The 27,929-nt window shown below is 40.3% G+C and overlaps 1 protein-coding gene across 1 annotated transcript in view; it reads left to right on the forward strand.

Annotated features, from left to right (window-relative positions):
• The window catches only part of CERS3 (ceramide synthase 3), a 143,062-nt gene that overhangs the window by 18,818 nt on the left and 96,315 nt on the right, over positions 1-27,929 (forward strand). The window contains exons 3-6 of the mRNA XM_005888958.2: positions 3,736-3,854; positions 17,029-17,086; positions 17,770-17,820; positions 24,633-24,725. Coding sequence (XP_005889020.2) covers positions 3,736-3,854; positions 17,029-17,086; positions 17,770-17,820; positions 24,633-24,725 — 321 coding nt within the window. The remainder of the gene's footprint in view (positions 1-3,735; positions 3,855-17,028; positions 17,087-17,769; positions 17,821-24,632; positions 24,726-27,929) is intronic.

The raw sequence follows: 27,929 nt of genomic DNA on the forward strand, positions 1-27,929 counted from the left end.
AGCTTGTCTCAACCATGGATTCAAACATGTTTAGAGCAAAAGGCTCTGTAGCTCTCTAGTCCACTTTATTTTATGGGTGAGACATGTGATAGACAAAGAGGTTGAGTGGCTCCTCTATGGTCCCAGAGAGTTGGTTTTTGCATCAAGTAGCCAGGCCTTATGGCTCCATTTTAGGCCACACTGCTTCTCTTCTGGAGAAGGCAATGGCAACCCACTCCAGTACTGTTGCCTGGAAAATCCCATGGACGGAGGAGCCTGGTGGGCTGCAGTCCATGGGGTCGCTAAGAGTAGGACACGACTGAGCGACTTCACTTTCACTTTTCACTTTTCACTTTCATGCATTGGAGAAGGAAATGGCAACCCACCCCAGTGTTCTTGCCTGGAGAATCCCAGGGACGGGGGAGCCTGGTGGGCTGCCATCTATGGGGTCGCACAGAGTTGGACACGACTGAAGCGACTTAGCAGCAGCAGCAGCTTCTCTTCTAGGTTCTGTCTGAGAGCCTTTCCCTTCCACAGACACATTCTCTGTAGTGTCCAGGCTAAAAACACGAATTGTGAGAACAGACTGTATGTGAAGGTGAGCAGATTAACCCCTCTGCCTCAGTGTCCACCTCTGTGAACTGAATGTGTTAACAGCAGTTACCTCATAGGACTCTCAATTCAGGGATTGAATTGAGTACTTAGAATACTGCCTGGCACACAGTCAAGGTCAGCTCTTATTATTCATATGTTATACCTATCATGTAGACTTCTATGGGAACGTTCTCAAATATATCTTCCCAACATTAATTATCCCAAGGGAACATCAGTAGTTTCCCAAGTATGCTTGTTGGTATTCCCATAATATCTTAACACAACTTTCTGTACCTAGCAGGTGTTCAATAAATGTTTGTTTCATATATTAATAACAAAATACTACTAAAGACTTCTGTTTGCAAGAGGACTTCTATCCCAATAATATTGTAGATATATGAGCCCAGTGTTGTCAAGATTTTGAATTAGATTCATCTGTGCTCCTAATCAGGAAAAATGCTTCAAATCATGTTTGATTACCATCTTCTAGATGCATTTATTCATCAGGTATCTGTAGAAATGATGAGGTAGTAAAATTGTATTGTTCTCAGATCTGGGAAAATTCTAGTGTGAGAACAGGGACTTTGCTCATTGCTGAATCTCCAGTGCCTAGAATAGGGACTGGCACTAGTGAGTAGAGGCTCAGTAAACATTTGTGAATGATCAAATGAATAAAACTTTTAAAACAATCAAGTTGGACCCAGAGCCCTTCAGTCTCAGAGGGTACAGAATATAGTGCTGCTGCATTTCAGAATATGTTCTGCTATGGAGCAAGCAGTAGGATTTGAATTGTATCTTCTGTTTGGGGGAATCTATTCAAGCTTACAAGTTATTTTAGGAGTAGAGGAATATATTTTTTGAAATGATTTTCAGTCTATGGTCTCCTTTCTGTGTTCAGCCATAATCTCTAGCATTGATGTAGCACATGATAGATGATTAGATAGAGCCCCAAGATCCTAAATCATTCCCACGAGACAAGAGGCAACCACTCATTGTCAATGCCCCATTTTCCACATTGGGTCAGAGTACACAGCTCAAGCCTGCAGAGCTAGGAAGTAGCAGAACTCAATCTTCTGTTTTTAGTTCCCTTCCATTCCTACTGCATTCTGTTGCCTCAAAACCTTCCGTGTTCTCTCCTCCTGCGATAGGGCTGTGACAAGTTTGGTGCTGCCTGGGAGAGTGTAATCAGACCTCCAGACTTGTCCCATCTGGAGTGTGAGGTCCTTGCCGTGCGGACCTCATTGAGAGAGGTCAGGGATAATAGGGCAAAGTAAACACTGTCTCCACCTCCACTCATTCCTGGTGCTTCATACTTTACACACTGCAAGAGGAAGCCTTCAAAATGCACACATTTTGAAGATAAATTCAGATAATTCCAGGCAAGGTCCTCCTTGCGGTGGCCCTGACCACATCTTTCCTCCTCACCTGTCTGTATGTTTCTACCCTGTAAGACCTCTTTCTGTCCTTTGAGTACTCCCAGCTCCTCTGTGCTCTCATCCCCAGAGGACCTCACATGCTGCCAGGACACTTCCCTTCTTCAGCTTCTCCTTCTTGGGACATTTTTCAGGGTTTAGCATAAGTATAACTTCCAGGAATTGCCTACATGAAGTTAGGTCCCATGGTACCCTGACCTTCCCCTCTTTCAGTGCTCATCATAATTTATTAGAATTCTTTGTTGCATTTTCTGACTTCCTTACCAGACAGACTTTACCTCATGAAGGGGAGGCCCCATAAATGCTAATCTTGTTCATTCAGATCTTCCGTGCCAAGCACAATGCCTGCAGAAAATACTCACCCGTGAATAGCTGCCAATTTAGGGCCATCAAAAACACAAAAACAAACCAAAACAACATAGAACAGGAGGTGAAACCTTGGCCTGTAAAATAATAGTATTAGAGATGACAGTTTACAGGGAAACAGTATAATATGTCTTGTCTATATTTTGTTTTGCTTTCTTTCTCTTCAGATTAAGTAGTAGGCTTGTAGTTATCTCTGGGTCGGGAAGATCCCCTGGAGAAGGGAATGGCAACCACTCCAGTGTTCTTGCCTGGAGAATCCCATGGACAGAGGGGCCTGGTCAGATACGACTGAAGCTACTGAACATGCATTAAGTTAGGAGTAAACTGAAATATTTCTTGTACTCAGCATTGCAAACTGAGAGATCAAGAAGACTGGTATCTCAAAAAAATTACAGAGCTTATTTCCTTGTGGAAGTGGAAAGTACTGTAGGTCTAGCATATAAAACATGCCCGTGTTGAAAGAACGCAGCTTAAAATACCACTAGGAAGCAGAGCTGCTTCTGTCAGTCATTTGGGGTTCTTGTTTGGCCCTGGGAGAACTTCACATTTGTTATCTTTGAGCAAATCTATCATCCACATTGTTTTCAATTGTAAACCATAACCTGCAGCTTCTGCCTTCCAGAAGAGAAGCAGTCATCGTTATTATAATCTGCAATCCTTATTTTTTACAATTGGAATTATTTAAGGTTGGTTTAAAACATGCGGCTGTTGTTGTTTAGTTGCTAAGTCATGTCTGACTCTGTGCAACCCTGTAGACTGTAGCCAGCCAGGCTCATCTGTCCATGGTATCTCCAGGCAAGAATACTGGAGTGGGTTGCCATTTCCTTCTCCAAAATGGGCTATGCATATGATTAAATGTGAAAGTTTTGGATCTATTAGAAACATTGTATGAAATGACAGAAAGGGCAGGAGCCTAAGGTCATATCCTCACTTTGCTACTAGTTTTAGGTCTTGGACAAGCTGTTAAAACTCTTGGAGTCCCATTTTTCTCACAGGAAAAAATACAGAGATTGGGTTTGATTAACATCTTAAACTATACTACTCTACGTGGAACCTAGGAGGCCCTAAATAAAATTGGCTGAAGAAGTAAGCCATGTATGGAACTTGAATGTATGGGTTGCTACCAACTTATGGAGAATTGGTCTTTCTTAGCAACTGAGTTTTCTGGGAATTAACATTCTCTCTGTTTTGGGATGGGTGTGTGTCATTCCATGAACAAAAGGGGTAAATGCACTGGCCCAAGGTTTAATGCAGAATCTCTCTCATCTCCACAAATGCTTGTAACTCGGTCTCAGTGTCTCTTGCTTGCAAGCCAGCCTACTCTGCTCTTAAGCACTCACTCATTTGTTTCATCCCCTTTCAGACTGATATTTATGGACTGGCAAAGAAGTGTAACTTGACAGAGCGCCAGGTTGAAAGATGGTTTAGGAGACGGCAGAATCAAGATAGGCCTTGCAGGATGAAGAAATTCCAGGAATCTTGGTAAGAAGGATAGTTAAAACTTTTCAAATGGTACCATTTTGTATGGAGCAGAAAAGTCATCTCAGAAAGAATCCTGAGGTTGCAGCAGCAGAAGGGTTTGAGCCTGCTCTATCACTTACCAATCAAGAGTTTGATACTAGCCACTCATCCACCTCTTGTGCTTCACTTTCCTTCTTTATCAAACAAGGTAAGATATGAGCTGTCTCAGTTAAACAGGAGATATATTATATACTTATCTTGAAGTCCAGAAAAACCATAAAAATGTCTTAACTGGTGTTTATCTTTTCTAGGGTAGCACTTGGCCCTAGCTCGCCAGACTATCGCCTGTTTCCAATCACACTGTAGTTATTCTGTCACATTATAAGAGCGGAGAAGGTCTGAGAGGGCGCTGTCCTCTTCTCTCAGTACTGGTGGAGAGGACTTCTTTCTGTCTCAACTTGACTCTTACCCTACTCCTGCTTGTGGACTGGACAACAGTTCCTCTCGGTTTCCCCACCAGTTTAGCAGGAGGTCTGGATGGACTGGGCACCACATAGAGTTTTTGCATAGCTGGCTACTTCAGATACATTCCGAGGGCAGTGTGACTGTATCACACTTATTTTTGGCTTTATTAAAATTCTGCTTTTTCCTCTTCTTCAGAGTATTATAGTACTTTAGGTCACTCCCTTGGTGGCAAAAACTGACACCTGTGCCAAAACGAGGGTCTAGGTCATTGCTATTACTTTGTTGTTCTTCTTTACATCCAGACCAATAAATATTAGTTGGGTTGTGTGTGATGCCAAATTCTACATACCAATAGCATTCTTTCATTTTGCCTATTTCTTAAGGTCCTAAGATTGCCTAATGACTTTCATCAGATTTGTTTTGATGGGGATTTGGTATCAAATCACCAAATTATCAAATTATCAAATCACCAGATAGGGATTTGGTATAAGACTCTCAAAGAAATCAAACCTGTGAGAGGCTAAACTTAAATGACTTTCTTTAACTACCTATACATTCCTGAGTACAGTCATTCAACTGTGAGACTGGTGATGTATATTTAGAGGCACAGATCAATTCTTCATAGTGTCTTCGAGATAAACTGCTGGGGTCCAGCCCCGGTTGGATCCATGGATTCCCTCGGGAGGATGGCTTTGGCGAAAAGGATAGCACAGCAGAGAGATCAGAGGCATGAACTAATTGGTTTACACAGAAAGCCAATAAAACCTATGATATCAGGTTTGCACTGACCACGGAGGCCACAGGCGCCCTCTCAAATCGCGGAAAGTGCCCCACCTTAGGCACCTTCTCGAGTGGGTCTTAGAAGCTGGGGCAAATAAGTGGTCTCAGAGGGCCCCTGCACTCCAAATTAGTCATCCTGAAGGAAGAACAGAGAAGAAAAGGAGAGAAAAGGAAACAAGAAAGAACGACATGGGAGACCAAGCTTGATGAGCATGGCCCACAACTTTATTTTCCAAAGTAGCTTTTATACCTCAAGTTGTGCATTAAGGATAATAGGGGGTGTAGAATCATGCAAGGTCAGCAGTCCTTGACTCTATATAGAAGCCAGGCTTTCTTTCTGCAAACTTATCATATGCAAAGGCTTTAGGTGATTTACATCATCTTCTGGCCAGGAGGCCTGTTAACATTTTATGACCCTTTCTTCTAAATAATGGTTAGTCAATCAGAAAACTTATTTTCTCTAAAGGTGATTATTCTAAAGTCAGGTGCCACCCTCCGAAAGCATTAGATAAAGTTGCATTCCTATGGGGCAAAAGTGTGGTGGGCTATAACAAGAAAAGAATTAACTCAAGGGTCCAAGGTTACAAACATTAAAGCTACTACTTACATTTCTATATACCAACTATATTAATCAATACACTCCCAGGGACACAGTAGGTAAGGGATGTGGAAACTTGGCAGCAAGCATTAGCTCAAGAAAGAAATCCTCTACTAGTTCTATTCTAACAATTTTAATTCTCTGAGAAGCTCTGCATTGTTAGAATATCTTAAGCTTCCTGTGCCTCTCATGGTTGGGAGGCTGTGAGCAATCACATGCGTAGCTGCAGGAGTCCGAACAAACCTGTCAGGCAAGCTAGAAAGTCATCAGAGGGGTTTGAATTGAAACACTCCTATTATGCCCAGGAGACTTATTAACTAGAGCTCTAAGTTGATTTTCTTCAGAGAAAGGTGGTTGGGGATAGCCCCCCGTTAATGTCAGAAGAGTTGGTGAAAGTCGTGAAATAGTAAAACAGACAGATTTTGGTTTTGGGGTAGATGCTCGGGCAGGTCCAGGGGGCCTCTCGAGTTCTGATTCGCCTTTGCATGTCAGATCCTCTTCGCATGACCTTTGTCATGGATGGGAGCTCCCATACTGGCTCCCGGCAACAAACTTTTTTTTTTTCTCATCATGGGCTTACTGTTGCCTTTCCCACAGTAGCTGGAGGTGTATGACCTGGTTTGTTTTCTGTTTATCTCTGAGTTTTAGCCCTTGCGAGATTAGTTAATATTGGGTTGCCACTATGTCAGCTTGGCCCAGGTGAATCTCTCTTGACGATCACTACAAAAAACTACAAAGTGAAACTGGTTTCACTTTATATCTTCCTGTTTTTCTGTTATCATTTATCCTCTCTAGCAAATGACTCTTTATCTTAAATAAAGTACCAAGCAGGGACTATGTCTCTCCCAGAGCTGAATCATATTCCAGTGAAGGAGTATGGTAATTTCTTATAAATCATAGTGCCTTACAGTTTATAAATAATCTTGGTTTGATCCTTCCTGCCTCTCACAGTGTGGGGAAGTCAGGGCAAGTGGGGCTAGCCTTGTTTGAGAAATGAGAAACTGCACATATCTAATTGCCCTCAGATATTCTGACTCCTGTGTGGCCCCTGCTACCTAATGCTGACCTCTCAGAAGCAGGGGCCCCCACATGTCAAGTAACTGGGTCAGAAGAGTCCAACATTGGGAGTCTGGCTGTCAGTGAGTCCACCAAGAGTCAGCCACAAATTTCAGGTTAGGGAAGGGAATTATGAGTTGCCATTATCAATCATCAGGCAATGCAGAGGGTTGTGTGGACCATCTTCATAGTATGTGGAACTATCCTAGACCCTGTGGACATGTAGATTTTAAGAGGGAAGTAGAAGTGGAAAGTATGTCACTGGCCCAAAGCAACTAATCAGGGAGATAACACTATCACTTATGAAACTACAACATCTGTCGTTCCATTCCATCCAGACCATAGCACACGGTCTGCACATAGTCTATATATGGCACACAGTCTATCGTCATGTTCAGATGTACTCTGCACATTCAGAGGAGATGGGGTCAGCAGGGCTGGATACACTAGACAAAAGCTTTCTAGAGGTCAGGCACAAGCTGGACCTTGAGGGATGGGTCAGATTTCCACAAGAAAAGAAAGCGTGATTTGAGGGCAGCATATTTTAAGTAAGGCAAAGACAAGAAGCAGTACAGTGTATTTAGGAGACTGAAGTGAACCCACAAATAAAATTTAAGCTTTACTTTATTGTTTAGCAGGACATAGGAATTCACAAATTTCCTATGTCAGTGAACTATTAAAAGTTATTATGGATCAAATAAATAAATTAAAGCAAAATGCAAAGCTCTTTAATTGTGTAGGGACCGCACTTTTTTCCCTCATCTATGAGATGTGCTACAGGAAACATAGCAAGACATACCTAGCCCCAGGCATTTTAGAAGTCTCAGGAAACTTCAGTTCAGTTCAGTCACTCAGTCGTATCTGACTCTTTGTGACCCCATGAATCACACCACGCCAGGCCTCCCTGTCCATCACCAACTCCGGAGTTCACTCAAACTCATGTCCATCGAGTCAGTGATGCCATCCAGCCATCTTATCCTCTGTCGTCCCCTTCTCTTCCTGTCCCCAATCCCTCCCAGCATCAGAGTCTTTACCAATGCATCAACTCTTCGCATGAGGTGGCCAAAGTATCGGAGTTTCAGCCTCAGCATCAGTCCTTCCAATGAACATCCAGGACTGATCTCCTCTAGGATGGACTGGTTGGATCTCCTTGCAGCCTGAGGGACTCCCAAGAGTCTTCTCCAATACCACAGTTCAAAAGCATCAATTCTTTGGCACTCAGCTTTCTTCACAGTCCAACTCTCACATCCATACATGACCACTGGAAAAACCACAGCCTTGACTAGTCCGAGCTTTGTTGGCAAGGTAATATCTCTGCTTTTCAATATACTATCTAGGTTTGTCATAATTTTTCTTCCAAGGAGTAAGCGTCTTTTAATTTCATGGCTGCAATCACCATCTGCTGTGATTTTGGAGCCCCCCAAAATAAAGTCTGACACTGTTTCCACTGTTTCCCATGTATTTCCCGTGAAGTGATGGGACCAGATGCCATGATCTTCATTTTCTGAATGTTGAGCTTTAAGCCAACTTTTTCACTCTCCTCTTTCACTTTCATCAAGAGGCTCTTTAGTTCCTCTTTACTTTCTGCCATAAGTATGGTGTCATTTGCATATCTGAGGTTATTGATATTTCTCCCAGCAATCTTGATTCCAGCCTGTGCTTCTTCCAACCCAGCATTTCTCATGATGTACTCTGCATAGAAGTTAAAGAAGCAAGGTGACAATATACAGCCTTGATGTACTCCTTTTCCTATTTGGAACCAGTCTATTGTTCCATGTCCAGTTCTGACTGTTGCTTCCTGACCTGCATACAGGTTTCTTAAGAGGCAGGTCAGGTGGTCTGGTATATTCCCATCTTCTTCAGAATTTTCCACAGTTTATTGTGATCCACACAGTCAAAGGCTTTGGTATAGTTAATAAAGCAGAAGTAGATGTTTTTCTGGAACTCTCTTGCTTTTTCGATGATCCAGCAGATGTTGGAAATTTGATCTCTGGTTCCTCTGCCTTTTCTAAAACCAGCTTGAACATCTGGAAGTTCACAGTTCACGTATTGCTGAAGCCTGGCTTGCAGAATTTTTAGCACTACTTTACTAGCGTGTGAGATGAGTGCAATTGTGCGGTAGTTTGAACATTGTTTGGCATTGCCTTTCTTTGGGATTGGAATGAAAACTGACCTTTTCCAGTCCTGTGGCCACTGCTGAGTGTTCCAAATTTGCTGGCATATTGAGTACAGCACTTTCACAGCATCATCTTCCAGGATTTGAAATAGCTCAACTGCAATTCCATCACCTCCACTAGCTTTGTTCGTAGTGATGCTTTCTAAGGCCCACTTGACTTCACATTCCAGAATGTCTGGCTCTAGGTCAGTGATCACACCATAGTGATTATCTGGGTCGTGAAGCTCTTTTTTGTACAGTTCTTCTGTGTATTCTTGCCACCTCTTCTTAAAATCTTCTGCTTCTGTTAGGTCCATACCATTTCTGTCCTTTATCGAGCCCATCTTTGCATGAAATGTTCCCTTGGTATCTCTGATTTTCTTGAAGAGATCTCTAGTCTTTCCCATTCTGTTGTTTTCCCCTATTTCTTTGCATTGATCGCTGAGGAAGGCTTTCTTATCTCTCCTTGCTATTCTTTGGTACTCTGGATTCAGATGCTTATATCTTTCCTTTTCTCCTTTGCTTTTCGCTTCTCTTCTGTTCACAGCTATTTTTAAGGTCTCACCAGACAGCCATTTTGCTTTTTTGAATTTCTTTTCCATGGGAATGGTCTTGATCCCTGTCTCCTGTACAGTGTCACGAACCTCCATCCATAGTTCATCAGGCACTCTGTCTATCAGATCTAGTCCCTTAAATCTATTTCTCACTTCCATTGTATAATCATAAGGGATTGCATTTAGGTCATACCTGAACGGTCTAGTGGTTTTCCCCACTGTCTTCAATTTAAGTCTGAATTTGGCAATAAGGAGTTCATGATCTGAGCCACAGTCAGCTCCTGGTCTTGTTTTTACTGACTGTATAGAGCTTCTCCATCTTTGGCTGCAAAGAATATAATCAATCTGATTTCGGTGTTGACCTTCTGGTGATGTCCATGTGTAGAGTCTTCTCTCGTGTTGTTGGAAGAGAATGTTTGTTATGACCAGTGCTTTCTCTTGGCAAAACTCTATGAGCCTTTGCCCTGCTTCATTCCTAACTCCAAGGCCAAATTTGCCTGTTACCCTAGGTGTTTCTTAACTTCCTACTTTTGCATTCCAGTCCCCTATAATGAAAAGGACATCTTTTTGGGTGTTAGTTCTAAAAGGTCTTGTAGGTCTTCATTGAACCGTTCAACTTCAGCTTCTTCAGCGTTGCTGGTTAGGGCATAGTCTTGGATTACCCCAGTATTGAATGGTTTGCCTTGGAAACGAACAGAGATCATTCTATTGTTTTTGAGATTGCATCCAAGTACTGCATTTCGGACTCTTTTGTTGACCATGATGGCTACTCCCATTTCTTCTAAGGGATTCTTGCCCACAGTAATAGATATAATGGTCATTTGAGTTAAATTCACCCATTCCAGTCCATTTTAGTTCGCTGATTCCTAGAATGTCTATGTTCACTCTTGCCATCTCCTGTTTGACCACTTCCAATTCCAGGTTCCTATACAATATTGCTCTTTACAGCATTGGACCTTGCTTCTATCACCAGTCACATCCACAACTGGGTATTGTTTTTGCTTTGGCTCCATCCCTTCATTCTTTCTGGAGCTATTTGTCCTCTGATCTCCAGTAGCATATTGGACACCTACCAACCCGGGGAGTTCCCCTTTCAGTATCCTGTCATTTTGCCTTCTCATACTGTTCATGGGGTTCTCAAGGTAAGAATACTGAAGTGGTTTGCCATTCCCTTCTCCAGTGGCTCACATTCTGTCAGACCTCTCCACCATGACCCGCCCGTCTTGGGTGGCCCCACACGGCATCGCTTAGTTTCATTGAGTTAGACAAGGCTGTGGTCCATTTGATCAGATTGGCTAGTTTCCTGTGATTATAGTTTCAGTGTGTCTGCCCTCTGATACCCTCTTGCAACACCTACCGTCTTACTTGGGTTTCTCTTACCTTGGATGTGGGGTATCTCTTCAGGGCTGCTCCAGCAAAGTGCAGCTACTGCTCCTTACCTTGGACAAGGGGTATCTCCTCACAGCTGCCCCTCCTGACCTCGGGCGTGGGGTAGCTCGTCTTGGTCGCCGCCCCTGACCTTAGGCGAGGGGTAGCTTGCAGGAGACATAAGAGATGCAGGTTCAGTCCTTGGGGTGAAGAGGAAGAGGAATAGCAACCTGCTCCAATATTCTTGCCTGGAAAGTTTCATGGATAAAGGAGCCTGGCAGGCTATAGTCCATGCTGTCACAAGGAGTCCAACATGACTAAGCATGCACACACACAATTTCCAAGTACCTGGTGTGTCTTGTGCTGGTGGGAGGCACTCTCTTGCTGGGTGGACCGCCACTTGCCCAGCTGGCCACTGGGCAGGTCCACCGCCTTCTCCATCCTGCCCTGCCACCATGGAGAACCATGTCTGTCCTGTCTCATGTCGCCCAAGTTCCCGCTGTCCAGCTCCTCCCTGACCTCACTCAGCAGGCCTTCATCTTTCAGCTTTGCCATCTTTGTCTAACAAGTGAATTTGTTTTTTTCCAAGAGGTTTTTTTTCATCCCTCACAATTATGTTTGTCTCAGCCATTCCTGGAAAAAAGGACATTTTACTGCCTTAGGTTCATCTGAAGCAAGGAAAATTAGTGAAGCACAATTAGTCAATTGCTTCACAATTAGTGAAGCAGAGCAGCTCCCAAGGTTTTTGGTTTCAGGACCCCTTTCTTCTCTTAAAAACTATTACAGATCCCAAAGTGCATCTGCTTGTGTGAGTTATACCTATTGATGTCCACTGTACTAGAAATGGAAATTAAAATATAAGATTACACAAGCGCATATGTCATCAGCTATCAGAGCAATGATACCATCACAGAACATGTAGCCTCTGGGAAATGCCACTGGACACTTGGGAGGAAATGAGAGTAAGAAATAAGACAAATAACATTTCATTATCATTGTGAAAGTGTTTGATGTCAGAGATCCCTGACTTTGAGAACTCCTGAAATAGTGTAATAGACCTGATAGGGCTGGTCCGGGAGCATGTGAAGCTTGGATTTTACTTTTGCATCTGATTGGGACAGATTTTATTTTCTTGGGTTCCAGTATCACTATGGATGGTGACTGCAGCCATGAAATTAAAAGATGCTTGCTACTTGGAAAGAAAGCCATGCCAAACCTAGACAGTATATTAAAAAGCAGCGACATTATTTTGCCAACAAAGGTCCGTATAGTCAAAGCTACGTTTTTTCCATCTGTCATGTATGGATGTGAGAGTTGGACCATAAAGAAGACTGAACACCAAAGAATTTATGCTTTTGAATTGTGGTTCTGGAGAAATCCCTTGACACTCCTTTGGACTGCAAGGAGATCAAACCATTCAATCCTAAAAGAAATCAAACCTGAATATTCATTGGAAGGACTGATGCTGAAGCTCTAATACTTCGGCCATCTGATGCAGCAAGCTGACTCATTGGAAAAGATCCTGATGCTGGGAAAGATTGAAGACAAAAGGAGAAGCGAGAGGCAGAGGATGAGATGGTTGGAGGGTATCACCGACTCAATGGACATGAATTTGGGCAGACTCCGGGAGATAGTGGACAGGGAAGCCTGGCGTGCTGCAGTCCATGGAGTTGCAGAGTCGGACATGACTTAGTGACTGAACAACAATACTGATTTTTACTATACAGTCTTGGGTGAATTATGTGATCTCTCTCAAGTTTAGCATTCTTTAGTCTTCATCTCATCTACCTTTTAGTGTCGTTGTGAGAACCAAGCAACAACCCACAAAAGGAGCTACTTCATAAGCTTGTTGTAAAGAAGAAAATATGGCATCACACAAGTATGCTTAGCATGGTTCCTGAAACAAGATTAAGATATCAATACATGTTTGAGACACAAATGATACGAGATATGCCACCACACTTATGGCTTCCTTTGGGCCTGACAGATCTCATCATCTTATTTTTGTACTTCTTGTTTGGCCAAAATAATTAAGGATCAAGGAAATGCTCTCTACATTTAAGCACGTGGCTTTGTTGAACCAGCGGTAAATGAAACAAGTGGGAACAAGTCTCAACTGGCTCACTTTGTGGTTCAACTTTCTGAGTAATTGAACCCTACATTTTTCCTTAATCAAAACAAGCAATGAAGGAAAACCATCATGCAGCTCAGAAGCAGTGACAGTTTTCCGGAAACACTACTGGATTCAGGGTTCAAAGACCTATGTTACTGACTTGACTGTGTCACTGCTTGGCTGTGTGAACTGAGGAATGGCCTCCAGTTTAGTTCAGTTCAGTTGCTCATTCGTGTCCAACTCTTTGTGTTCCCATGGACTGCATCATACCAGGCCTCCCTGTCCATCACCAATTCCCAGAGCCTACCCAAACTCATTCCAAAGTCACTGGCATCAGTATAACCACCCAACCATCTTATCCTCTGTCGTCCCCTTCTCCTCCTGCCCTCAATCTTTCCCAGCTTCAGGGTCTTTTCAAATGAGTCAGCTCTTTTCATCAGGTGGCCAGAGTATTGGAGTTTCAGCTTCAACATCAGTCCTTCCAATGAACACCCAGGACTGATCTCCTTTAGGATGGACTGGTTGCATCTCCTTGCAGTCCAAGGGACTCTCAAGAGTCCTCTCCAACACCACAGCTCAAAAGCATCAATTCTTCAGTGCTCAGCTTTCTTCACAGTCCAACTCTCACATCCATACATGACCATAGGAAAAACCATAGCCTTGACTAGATGAACCTTTGTTGGCAAAGTAATGTCTCTGCTTTTGAATATGCTATCTAGGTTGGTCATAACTTTCCTTCCAAGGAGTAAGCGTCTTTTAATTTCATGGCTGCAGTCACCATCTGCAGTGATTTTGGAGCCCCCCAAAATAAAGTCAGCCACTGTTTCCACTGTTTCCCCATCTATTTCCCATGAAGTGATGGGACCAGATGCCATGATCTTCATTTTCTGAATGTTGAGCTTTAAGCCAACTTTTTTACTCTCCACTTTCACTTTCATCAAGAGGCTCTTTAGTTCCTCTTCACTTTCTGCCATAAGGGTGGTGTCATCTGCATATCTGAGGTTATTGATATTTCTCCTGGCAATCTTGATTCCAGCTTGTGCTTCATCCAGCCCAGCAAAGTAGTAAACATATTCAGAACATCCCAGGTAGTTCAAATGGTGAAGAATCTGCCCACAGTGTGGGTGACCTGGGTTTGATCCCTGGGTTGGGAAGATTCTCTGGAGGAGGGCAGGGGAACACACTCCAGTATTCTTACCTGAAGAATCCCATGGACAGAGGAGCCTGGTTGGCTAGAGTCCATGGACTTACAAAGAGTTGGACATGACTAAGTGACTAATACACACACACACACACACACACACACACACACAGATAAACACACACAATATATACAAAAAGTAGGAAGACTGGCTTAATAAGCTCTGTATGCTATGTATTCATCACCAAATTTAATAATTATCAACTCAAGGCTGTCCTGTGTCATCTCTGCCCCCGTCCACTTCTCTCTGTTACCATATTTTTTGGATGTGGATATTTTTCTTTCAATTTTATTGTGATATATTTAACATACAGCACTGTATAAATTTAAAGTGTACAGTATAATGACTTAACTTACAAATGTTGTGAAATGATTACCACAGTCATTTTAGTTAACATCTGTCGTCTCATAGATACATAAAGGAAAAAGAAGAAAGAATTTCCTTGTGATGAAAACTTTTTGAACTTACTTTGTTAACAACTCTCAAATATACCATATAGCAGTGTAAATACAGTCATCATGTTATACATTACATTCACAGTACCAATTTAATAACTAGAAGTTTGTACCTTGTGATCACCTTCCTCCAGTTACTATTGAAGATCACATTTGAAGCAAATATCAGACATTGTATGATTCATTTGTAAGTATTTTAGTATGTATCTCTAAGTGATAAGAACTGTTTTAGATATTGTGTGTGTGAGTGTGTGTGCTCAGTCATGTCTGACTCTTTGTGACTCCATGGACTGTAGTCTACCAGGCTCCTCTGTCCATGGGATTTCCCAGGCAAGACTACTTGAGCGGATTGCCATTTCCTCCTCCAGTTGATCTTCCCGACCCAGAGGTCAAACCCACATCTGTTGAATCTCCTGCATTGGCAGGCATATTCTTTACCAGTATGCCACCTGGGAAGCCCATTTTAGATATTGTCATACCTTAAAAATGTACTTAATAGCAGCAAATATTCAATCAGTATTCAAATTTCCTTGATTGTCTTATACTTTTCTTTGTAGTTTGTTTATTTGAATCAGGATCTAAATAAGACCTGTGCATTACAATTGGTCTTTTAAGTGTCTCTTAATCTATATAGTTCCCTCTCCATACATGAGAAAAAAATATTCTTTTAAAATGTGCTTTTCAGAAACACGACTAAAGTCTAGCCACATAGAAACCTTTTCACTGGGATTAAATTTGGATGAAGTGAGTAATTAGATAACAGAATTATCAAACAGGCCAGTTTTCATTCCAGTCCCAAAGAAAGGCAATGCCAAAGAATGTTCCAACTACCGCACAATTGCACTTATTTCACACGCTAGCAAAGTAATGCTCAAAATTCTCCAAGCCAGGCTTCAACAGTATGTGAACCGTGAACTTCTATATGTTCAAGCTGGATTTAGAAAAGGCAGAGGAACCAGAGATCAAATTTCCAAATCCATTGGATCATCAAAAAGCAAGAGAGTTTCAGAAAAACATCTACTTTATTGACTACGCCGAAGCCTTTGACTGTGTGAATCACAACAAACTGTGCAACATTCTTAAAGATATGGGAATACCAGAACACCTGACCTGCTTCCTGAGAAATCAGTATGCAAGTCAAGAAGCAACAGTTAGAACCAGACATGGAAAACAGACTAGTTCCAAATTGGGAAAGGAGTACGTCAAGGCTGTATATTGTCACCCTTCTTATTTAACTTCTATGCAGAGTACATCATGCAAAATGTTGGGCTGGATGAAGCACAAACTGGAATTAAGATTGCCAGGTGAAATATCAGTAACTTCAGATATGCATATGATACCACCCTTATGGCAGAGAGCAAAGAACTAAAGAGTTTCTTGATGAAAGTGAAAGAGGAGAGTCAAAAAGTTGACTTAAAACTCAACATTCAAAAAAATTGAGATCATGGCATCCAGTCCCATCACTTCATGGCAAATAGACAGGAAAACAATGGAAACAGTGAGAGACTTTATTTTCTTGGGCTCCAAAATCACTGCAGATGGTAACCACAGCCATGAAATTAAGAGACGCTTGCTTCTTGCAAGAAAACTACAACCAACCTAGACAGCATATTAAAAAAAGAGACATTACTTTCCCAACAAAGGTCCATCTAGTCAAAGCTATGGTTTTTCCGGTAGTCATGTATGGATGTGAGAGTTGGACTATAAAGAAAGCTGAGTGCCGAAGAATTAATGCTTTTGAACTGTGGTGTTGGAGAAGACTCTTGAGAGTCCCCTTGGACTGCAAGGAGAACGAACCAGTCAATCCTAAAGATCAGTTCTGAATATTCATTAGAAGAACTGATGCTGAAGCTGCAGCTCTAGTACTTTGGCCACCTGATGCAAAGAACTGACTCATTTGAAAAGACCCTGATGCCGGGAAAGATTGAAGGCAGGAGAAGAAGGGGACAACAGAGGATGAGATAGTTAGATGGCATCACCAACTCAATGGACGTGAGTTTGTGCAAACTCCAGGAGTTAGTGATGGACAGGGAGGCCTGGCGTGTTGCAGTCCATGGGGTCCCAAAGCATCAGACATGACTGAGTGACTGCACTGAACTGAATTGATTATCAAACGTCATTTATTGTGTGTCAGGAACTAGGCTAGGCTTATTAGTAATAACAATAGCTAACACTGGTTGCTTACTTCATACCAGGCACTATATCATAATTTTTCATATTTTTACATTTGGAGGTAAGTTTTGTTATTTTCATCTTATGGATGAAGAAATTAAGGCTACTTGAATTAAGTGACATACTTGAACTTTTAGCCATCCAACAAGTGGCAGAATCAGGATATTAACTTAGATTTTTCTGACTCCAGAATGTGCATTCTTTCTAAACTGTTATCCAAAATGTTTTTCTCCTCAGATGTCAGTCACCTTAACAAGTGTTTTATTTCTTTTGGCAGCTGGCGATTTACATTTTACCTAATTGTTACCATTGCTGGAATTGCATTTCTTTATGATGTAAGTTTTCTTTCTGATATATCTTTGACTGTAATTTGTCTTTAATTTTAAAAATTCCTGCTTACGAATCCCTTGAGATATACTTTCAATAAGGTAACCAGCTTTTAATCCTCTACTCACTCTAATCACTTGTTTATGAACTTTCATTACTTGCCCATCAGAAATCAAATCTCTCCTTATCATATTCCCTTTGCATTGTCTGTTAAAATAATTATTAAATGATTATCTCATTAAGTGATATATAAAATTAATAGTAAATTGTTAACAGAAAAAGATAACTAGCTTTTGGAGATGTCTCTAAAGATTCTTTTAAGATTTCTCTTAAGATATTTTATTGCTATGAATATTTCAAGATTTTTTATTGCTACAGAAGCAGTAATCTAATTGGTCCAGAAACAATTTCATTAGAAGAGCACTTGTTTGAAATAAATAATTTCCTTTGAGAATCAGGACTATTATCGATCCCAGACTCACTAGAACTCTTGCATGTCACAGAGGTATTGTATAAGAACAAGTAGAAATACCTGCGGAAGGAGGGATATACTGCTGGGGGAGCAGGAATGTGATGAAAATATCTTACTGTGCATGTTTCCTCCCTATCAGAGACATCAGGAAGGGCTTAGGTTTCTGCTGAAATCAGCCTTTGACTCTGAACAGTTTCTCTTGGTTCCTTGCTTTTTCAGAAACCTTGGGTATATGACCTGTGGGAAGTTTGGAAGGGCTATCCCAGACAGGTAAGTCCTTCTGATGTAGTCCCTCCCCTCCTCAGCAGCTTGCCCCCTGAGTTAGGTCTGAGTCCCTTCCTGCTCTGTGTCCACTTTCATGCAGTCCTTGGCACTTTGTCCACTGGAGCTTACTCATTCTTATTCGTTATTTAGCCATCACTTGTCTCATTCCTTTACTGTTTATGGTTAATGTAATTATGTATTTGAATTTAAATTTACCATCTTACTATTTATTTTCTACTTGTATCACTGGATTCATTTCCTTTTTTGGTAGTCTCTTATTACTTTTTTTATAGGACAGTGAAGTTTTTAAAATTATTACTCTATTTCTTCCCTAATATTAGCTTTTCGGTTATACAGGCACTAGTGGTAAAGAACCTGCCTGTCAGTGAAGGAGATAAGAGACATGGGTTCAGTCCCTGGGTTAGGATGATTCCCCTGGAGGAGGGCATGGCAACCTACTCCAATATTCTTGCCTGGACCATTCTTACCATGGATAGAGGAGCCTGGCAGACTATAGTCCATAGAGTCTGAAAGAGTCAGACACGACTGAAGTGACTTAGCATGCATGCACACATTCATTTTCAGTAGTTTTTCAAGAGATTACCTTTTGCATTCTTCAGTTCTTAGAGTCTGATACAAATTAATGCTCTTACCTCTTTCCAGTCAGTGAAAGGTCATCAGACTATGCTTGTCTCCTCCTTCAAATATTTAAAAGCCTACAAGTCACTACTATAATTGATTTGTAAATGTCAACTTGCCCTTTCCTTGATATTATTTGGCATCTTGCATTTCCACACTTTGAACTGGCATTATTATCCTTATGTCTGAAGAAGCCCCTTTGGTTTGCTTGTCTGGAAATGTCATCATTTTACCCTATTTTTTAAAAGGAGTTTTGCTGGGCATAGAATTCTGGGTTACTAGTTATTTTCTTTGAGCACTTTAAAAATGTCATTCCATTGTCTTCTGGATCCCCTCAGTTTCTTTAATTCAGTTGTCCATTTTATTTTTGCTTCTTTGAATGATGTCTTTTTATTCCTCTGTTTTAAACATTTTGTATTTGTCTTTCAGCTGTATGATTGTGATAGGCATAAATGTCGTCTTCTTTGAATTTATCCTGCTTATTGTCCATAGTAATTCTTGAATATGTAGCTTAATGTCTTAAATCCATTTTGAAAAATTCTTAACTGTTGCTTCTGTTCTTTTTTCTCTCTCCTCTCTTTCTGGAATTTCAGTTTACAAGTGAGCTAATATGCTAGACTTTTACACTAGGTCCCAAATCTCTTACATGCTTTTTCTCATATTTTCTATCCTCTAACTCACTGCTTCAGTCTATAGGAACACAGTTCTCCACAGATCTCTTGCATTTCTGCATGTCATATGAAGTGAAACATAGGCTGACTTTTGTTCTGTATTGTCTTTTGAAGGATGTTTGTATGCCAAACAAGCTTGGAAGATGGAGGCAGTCTCTCCTCTGGAACAATAGATATACATGTTATTGTCCATTATGGAAGATTAAGGTTCCCTATTTCAGGGTTCTCTCTGGTAACAAAACCCACTGCATGTGCAAATGTCAGTTCAGTTCAGTTACTCAGTTGTGTCCAACTCTTTGGACCTCATGGACTGCAGCATGCCAGGCCTCCCTGTCTATCACCAACTCCCGGGGCTTACTCAAATTCATGTCCATCAAGTCAGTGATGCCATCCGACCATCTCATCCTCTGTTGTCCCCTTCTCCTCCCGCTTTCAATCTTTCCCAGCATCAGGGTCTTTTCTAGTGAGTCAGTTCTTCACATCAGGTGGCCAAAGTATTGGAGCTTTAGCTTCAGCATCAGTCCTTCCAGTGAATATACAGGACTGATTTCCTTTAGGATAGACTGGTTGGATCTCCTTGCAGTCCAAGGACTATCAAGAGTCTTATTCAACACTACAGTTCAAAAGCATCAATTCTTCGGCACTCAGCTTTCTTTATAGTCCAACTCTCAACATCCATACATGACTACTGGAAAAAGCATAGCTTTGACTAGACGGACCTTTGTTGGGAAAGTAATGTCTCTGTTTTTTAATATGCTGTCTAGGTTGATCATAGCTTTTCTTCCAAGTAGCAAGCATCTTTTAATTTCATGGCTGCAGTCGCCATCTCCAGTGATTTTGGAGCCCCCAAGATAGTCTGTCACTGTTTCCATTGTTTCCCCATTTATTTGCCATGAAATGATTGGACTGGATGCCATGATCTTAGTTTTCTGAATGTTGAGCTTTAAGCCAACTTTTTGACTCTCCTCTTTCACTTTCATCAAGGGGCTCTTTAGTTCCTCTTCACTTTCTGCCATAAGGGTGGTGTCATCTGCATACATGAGGTTATTGATATTTCTCCTGGCAATCTTGATTCCAGCTGTACTTCATCCAGCCTGACATTTCACATGATGTACTATGCATTTAAGTTAAATAAGCAGGGTGACAATATACAGCCTTGATGATATACTCCTTTCCCAATTTGGAACCAGTCTTATTCCATGTCCAGTTCTAACTGTTGCTTCTTGACCTGCATACAGGTTTCTCAAGAGGTAGGTCAGGTGGTCTGGTATTCCCATCTCTTCAAGAATTTTCCAGTTTATTGTGATCCACACAGTCAAAGGCTTTGGCATAGTCAATAAAGCAGTAGATGTTTTTCTGGAACGCTCTTGCTTTTTTGATGATCCAATTGGTGTTGGCAATTTGATCTCTGGCTCCTCTCCCTTTTCTAAATGCAACTTGAACATCTGAAAGTTCTCAGTTCATGTACAGTTGAAGCCTGGCTTGGAGAGTTTTTAATATTATTTTGATAGTGTGTCAGAGAGTACAATTGTACAGTAGTTAGAACATTCTTTGGCATTGCCTTTCTTTGGGATTGGAATGAAACCTGACCTTTTCCAGTCCTGTGGCCACTGCTGAGTTTTCCAAATTTGCTGGCATATTGAGTGCAGCACTTTCACAGCATCATCTTTTAGGATTTGAAATAACTCAACTGGAATTCCATCATTTCCAGTAGCTTTGTTCATAGTGATGTTTCCTGAGGCCCACTTGACTTAGCATTCTAGGATGTCTGACTCTAGGTGAGTGATCACACCATCGTTGTTATCTGAGTTTTGAAGATCTTTTTTGTGTAGTTTTGTGTATTCTTACCACCTCTTCTTAATATCTTCTCCTTCTGTTAGGTCCATACCATTTCTGTCCTTTGTTGTGCCCATCTTTGCATGAACTGACCCTTTTGTTTAGCCGTGGGAATTGGAATGGGAGAACTGGCCCAAATATTGTTATTCTGGCAACTGTAGTACTGTGAACAGTAAACTATCCTTTATCTCTGACCCAGGAGTCTCATATATCCTACCAGCATTCATGGAACTGTGGCAAGATAACTTGCAAGTAGGGTAAAATCTCAGACACTTCACAGCTCTGGATATTTTCTACTTCATATCCTCCAGATCACTAGTACATTTTTCAGCAGTGTCTAATCTACTCTGAAGCACATCCTTTGAGTTCTCAATTTTAATTATGGTATTTTTCAGTTCTCAACTTTTCACTTAATTCTTTTCCATGGATTCCAGTTCTCTTATAAAAATTCTCACTAATTTTTAAAAATAACCTTAAAAACCTAGTTAATTTTAAAAGTCATTTGAAAGTCATAGCCTGATAAATCCAATACCTTGATCACCTGTTTTCTTTCTTATCCCTGTTTCCTTTTGCTTGATAACTTTTGGTTGAATGATAGACACTGCATATGAAAAATTATACTTAGGAATGATATTATCTACCTCCTGAGTGGACTTATTTTTGCTTCTGTAAAGCAGTTAGAGTTGAGACAGATCATCTTAAGTTTTATATGTTTTGAAGTGATTTTATGTGAATTCCAGTCTTTGTAAGGGCAGATATATTTATAACTCATCTGTATTTCTAGGGCATTCTCTTACAGTGGTTTTAAATAAAAGCTTATAGTATTTACAAGGACTCCTTTTCCTTGGCTGGCCCTGAACATCAGTTTGCTTCATTGCACTGTGAGATTACCAAAAGTCCTACTTAACTTCTGCTTAGGAATCTGAGCTGGTGTTTTCTAGAAACTCTCTTTCATTTGTTTTAATTGCACATTTTCTGTTTGAAATAACATTGTGTTTGAATATCTAGATATTTTCTCTTCACTATATTTTTAAGATAAAGGAATGTTTATACCTCAGAGAATATAGAGTGTATAGAGTCTCTGGGCTCTATAATGCTTGTAAATCAGCAAACACGGACTTTATGCTATACATAAGTGTGGTTTTCTTTGAAATTATCCTGTGTAGGGTCTGTAGTATTTCTTGAATTAAGGATGCAGTAGAAATAAAAGATTCCATTTAATGCATTTTTCTTCTCTTGGCTCCATGGGATGCTTCAAGATGCTTTGGTTGTTCCCTGTTACCTTCAAACAGATATTAACTGTACTTTTCCATATTTTTAAAGTAGTTCTCACTAGGAGGGTTAGTCTCATACAGACTTGTTTGTCATAGAAGGAAGCAGAAGTTCTCTTTCTTTTATGGCCTTATCAAGGATGATGAGTTGATCAGAAATCTATTCCGTTTAATGTATTAGCCTTACTCTTCACCTCTCAGGTGTGTCAGTTTATGCTGATGCATAATAAATCATCACCAAAACTTAGTACTTTAAAACAACAACCATTTATTTGCTTATGATATGGGTTAGCAATTTGGGCTAGGCACAGCCAAGCAGTTCTTTTCCATGTGGTGTTAACTGAATTCATTAATGTATTTTCAGTTAGTTCACAGGCTGGTTAGGGGATAGCTCATGTGCCCTCATTTGTATTTTTGTCAGTGGACATCTTGATTCTCTACTTTGTGGCCTCCAATAGGGTAGCTCCGGTTTCTTGTTGTTCAGTTGCCCAGTCGTGTCCGATGTTTTGAGACCCTTGCACTGCAGCACACCAGGTCTCCCTGTCCCTCACCATCTCCCAAAGTTTGCCCAAGTTCATGTCCACTGCATTGGTGATGCCATCCAGCCATCTCATCCTCTGACACCCTCTTCTCCTTCTGCCCTCAGTCTTTCCCAGCAACAGGGTCTTTTCCAATGAGTTGACTGTTTGTACCAGATGACCAAAATACTGGATGCTTCAGCATCAGTCCTTCCAATGAATATTCAGGGTTGATTTCCCTTAAGATTGACTGGTTTGGTCTCCTTGCTGTTCAAGGGATTTTCAGGAGTCTTCTCTAGCACTAGAGTTCAAAGGCATCAATTCTTTGGCACTCTGTCTTCTGTATGGTCAAGTTCTCAAAACCATATATGACCACTGACCACGTGGACTTTTGACAGCAGAATAATGTCTCTGCTTTTCAACACACTGTCTAGGTTTCTCATAACTTTCCTGCCAAGAAGCAACTGTCTTCTGTTTTCATGGCTGTAGTCACCATTCTCAGTGATTTTAGAGCCCAAGAGGAAATCTGTCACTATTTCCACCTTTTCCCCTTCTATTTGCCATGAAGTAATTGGGCCGGATGCCATGATCTTTGTTTTTTTAATATTTAGTTTTAAGCTGGTTCTTTCACTCTCCTCCTTCACCCTCATCAAGAGGCTCTTTAATTTCTCTTCACTTTTTGCCATTAGAGTGGTATCATCCACATGTCTGAAATTGTTGATGTTTCTCCCACCTACCTAATTCCAACTTCTAACTCATCCAACCTGGCATTTCTCATGATGGGCTCAGCATATAGGTTAAGCAAACGGGGTGACAACAGACATCCCTGTCGTACTCCTTTCTAAATCTTGAACCAATCAGTTGTTCCATACAGGGTTCTAACTGTTTCTTCTTGACCTGCATACAGGTTTCTCAGGAGACAGGTAAGATGGTCTGGCATTCCCATCTCTTTAAGAGCTTTCTGCAGTTGTTATGATCCACACAGTCAAAGGCTTTAGCCTCAGGTTTCTTACTTGGTACTTATGAGGTCTCTGATTGCATCATATTTGCTATGTCACCTTGACCAATGCCCAGAATTCAAATTCTTGGTCATATTGGAGGTGACTGTACCAGGACATGAATATGAGGTGAGATTCATTGAGGGCATTAATGTTACAACCCATCACACCAAGTAATATAATGTCTCAGCTTATCTAAAAGAAGCACACCACCCCTTACTTTAAAGAAAACTCTAGCTGTAGGAATTTCATTCTGTTTTTTAGGAGACCTTTTTAGACTACCTAAATAATTATATATATTTTACTACTGTCCCATTTGAGAATGGGCCAATTTGGGTCACCAGCTTGTCACCAGAAAAGAGGTTAGGACATCAGATTTGAGTAGTACTCAATAAACATAAAACAAGATATTTTGTTGAGCCAGCAAAACAACTTTTCCATCTAATTTAACTCTCAATCAACTAAAAGAATGCAGTTACACCTGTGGTAGTTTTATTAAATTGTAAACAAAATATTTAACTTGATTTTGGAATTCTTGTCTCCCTTTTTAGAAAGAAAATGCCTCAAAATATTGTCTCTAATTCCTTTTCAGAAGTTGAAATGTAAAACATTATTATTTGAGAGGAATTTGTGGTATATAAGCTTCCCTGGTGGCTCAGCTGGTATCAGAATCCAGCTGAGAATCCCCCTGCAATGTGGGAGAATTGGGTTCGATCCTGGGTTGGGAAGATCCCCTGGAGAAGGGAAAGGCTAACCACTCCAGCTTTCTGGCCTGGAGAATTCCATGGACTGTATAGCCAAATAGGTATAAACAATATTTTTAATCCTTAAAATGAGCTGTTTATATGGTGGCATTAAAGTAGTGAATACTCTTGTTTTCCTCAGCCCTTGCTGCCATCCCAGTACTGGTACTACATTTTGGAGATGAGTTTTTATTGGTCTCTCTTATTTAGCCTTGGCTCTGATATCAAGAGAAAGGTAAGTGTCTTATTTACAAAGCTGCTTTATCCATTTTTTTCAAAAATGTTCATCCCCCTTCCCCAAATCCTAATCTTTAAATTATATTTTTTGTGTTCTTAGTTTTAGTTGATAAGTTTTTGTTTTTTTTTTTACTTTTATAGCACATAGAATAGTGCAAATATGCTTGTTATTTTGTGACTTGATCAGTATTTGTAGTGAAATATTATAAAAACTTTAACTTTGAAGTTCCACTCTTGTTCCACGAGAAAAGGACTCTCCTTTACGATGTCTGTTCCTTTCTCTTGGTTTGGGAATGTAATGTTCTTCAGTGCAAAGACGAAAAGTGCTAGTAGCTTTAATTCTAGAACTGTATCTTTTAGTTGATTACAGACTACTTTATTCTTTCATGTATTCAGTGACTTTGAAAACATTTTTTTTGCTTTAATTTATCCAAGATTCTTGTTAGGAAATACTGCTTCAGGCACTATTAGCTTTGCTTTATTTGCAGGGAAACTGAGTCACAGGCATGCTAAATGCATCCTCTGAGGTCACAAAGTAAGGTATTTTTAGGAACTGTTTGGTTGCTACTGATTCCTGTTTGCTGGTACAGAAAATCATATTAGACTCTCAGTGCAGGCACAGATTTCCTCGTGTACACTAGCAGTACAGGGCAAATGACAGATACTCTTGGTGTGTACTTTATATTTTATGCTCTATATAAAACATCAATTTGTAGCAAAATTCGTATGATAAATAAAATTCGGTGGAATTCGTATTAAGGAGCTAAAACTAAGCTGGCTTGACTAAATGATGTTTAAATGATGGTGTACATTATCTACCACTAAGGGGCACAGTCATCTGCTCAACTGAAGATCTAAAAAGAAACTTACAGAATAAACCATGAGAACATAGTGTGGAAACTCTGATTGAAATGATTTCCTTTTCGAGAAAACTTGATCATTATAGTTTAATTATTATTAACTTAGTTTAGGCTATGAATATATCAAATTTTAATTGAGGCATTTTCTCAAGGGATAGAATTGAAAATAATCATTATTTAGAAGGTATTAATAGACAGATTCAGATAGGATGACCCCATAATCATCCTTTTCCCACTTTTGAGCCTTTGATTTTTTTCAATAGTCACTTTCTCTTTATTATTTACAGGTTTATAGCACCTTTCAAAAAATTAAATGTAGGTATACATCATATATTTAAAAATACATACTTTCAGAGACAAAAAACTGTTAAGAATTGGGTAAAGCACAGGCTCTGAAGTCACACTGTCTAAGTGTAGATCCCGTTTTCACCACTCATTAACATTTCAAGCTAGTTGATTATATTCACTAAACTTAATCTCCTCATATATAGAGTTAAAAATAGTTTCTATCTCCTCCAGTTGTTGTGAGGATTAAACAAGTTAATCCATTTAAATCATTTTCTGGTATATAGAAAGTACTCAATAAATTAGGCTGGTATTGTTATTTTATTTTATTTTTTTTACTTTGGCTACAAGGAAACTGAAATTTTATGTTTTTTAAAAAACATTAAAAAAATTTTTTTTAATGCAAAGTCAAGTGGGCTTTAGGAAGCATTACCACCAACAAAGCTAGTGGAGGTGATGAAATTCCGGTCGAACTATTTCAAATCCTAAAAGATGATGTTGTGAAAGTGCTGCACTCAGTATGCCAGCAAATTTGGAAAACTCAGCAGTGGCTACAGGACTGGAAAAGGTCAGGTTTCATTCCAATCCCAAAGAAAGGCAATGCCAAAGAATGTTCCAACTATCACACGATTGCACTCATTTTACATGCTAGCAAAGTAATGCTCAAAATTCTCCAAGCCAGGCTTCAGCATATGTGAACCAGGAACTTCCAGATGTCCAAGCTGGTTTTAGAAAAGGCAGAGGAACCAGAGATCAAATTGCCAACATCCATGGATCATCAAAAAAGCAAGAGAGTTCCAGAAAAACATCTACTTCTGCTTTATTAACTATGCCAAAGCCTTTGACTATGTGGATCATAACAAACTATGGAAAATTCTTGAAGAGATAGGAATACCAGACTGCCTTACCTGCTTCCTGAGAAATCTGTATGTAGGTCAAGCAACAGTTAGAAACAGACATGGAACAACAGATTGGTTCATAATCAGAAAAGGAATACGTCAAGGCTGTATATTGTCACCCTGCTTATTTAACTTCTGTGCAGAGTACATCACGTGAAATGTCAGGCTTGATGAAGCACAAGCTGGAATCAAGATTGCCGGGAGAAATGTCAGTAACCTCAGACATGTAGATGATACAACTCTAAAGGCAAAAAGTGAAGAGGAACTAAAGAGCCTCTTGATGAAAGTGAAAAAGGAGACTGAAAAAGCTTGCATAAAACTCAACATTCAAAAAAATTAAGATCATGACATCTGGTCGCATCACTTCATTGCAAATAGATGGGGAAATGATGAAAACAGTGACAGACTTTATTTTCTTGGGCTCCAAAATCACTGCAGATGGTGAGTGCATCCATGAAATTAAAAGATACTTGCTCCTTGCAAGAAAAGCTATGATCAACCTATTAAAGCAGCATATTAAAGAGCAGAAACATTACTTTGCTGACAAAGGTCCTGTATAGTCAAAGCTATGCTTTTTCCAGTAGGCATGTATGGATGTGAGCTTTCTTTCTATAAAGAAAGCTGAGCGCCAAAGAATTGATGCTTTTGAACTGTGGTGTTGAAGACTCTTGAGAGTCTCTTGAACTGTATGGAGATCAAACTAGTCAATCCTAAAGGAAATCAGTCCTGAATATTCATTGGAAAGACTGATGCTGAAGCTGAAACTCCAATACTTTGACCACCTGATGCAAAGAACTGACTTATTGGAAAAGACCCTGATGCCAGGAAAGATTGAAGGCGAGAGCAGAAGGGAATGACAGAGGATGAGATGGTTGGATGGCATCACCAACTCGACAGAAATGAGTTTGTGCAAGCTCCGGGAGTTGGTGATGAATAGAGAAGCCTGGTGTGCTGCAGTTCATGGTGTCACAAAGAGTCAGACATGACTGAGCTACTGAACTGAAAAACATTTTAATGAAGATATGCACATACCGTACAACTCTTCTGTCTAAATACATAATACAATGGTTTTTATAGTATATTCACAGGATTCTGCAATCATCACTACAGTCAATTCTATTTCCATCAGCTCAGATAGAAATTCTGTACCCTTGAGCG

This window comes from Bos mutus, chromosome 21 (genome assembly GCF_027580195.1).
Source record: "Bos mutus isolate GX-2022 chromosome 21, NWIPB_WYAK_1.1, whole genome shotgun sequence".
Lineage (NCBI taxonomy): Eukaryota > Metazoa > Chordata > Mammalia > Artiodactyla > Bovidae > Bos > Bos mutus.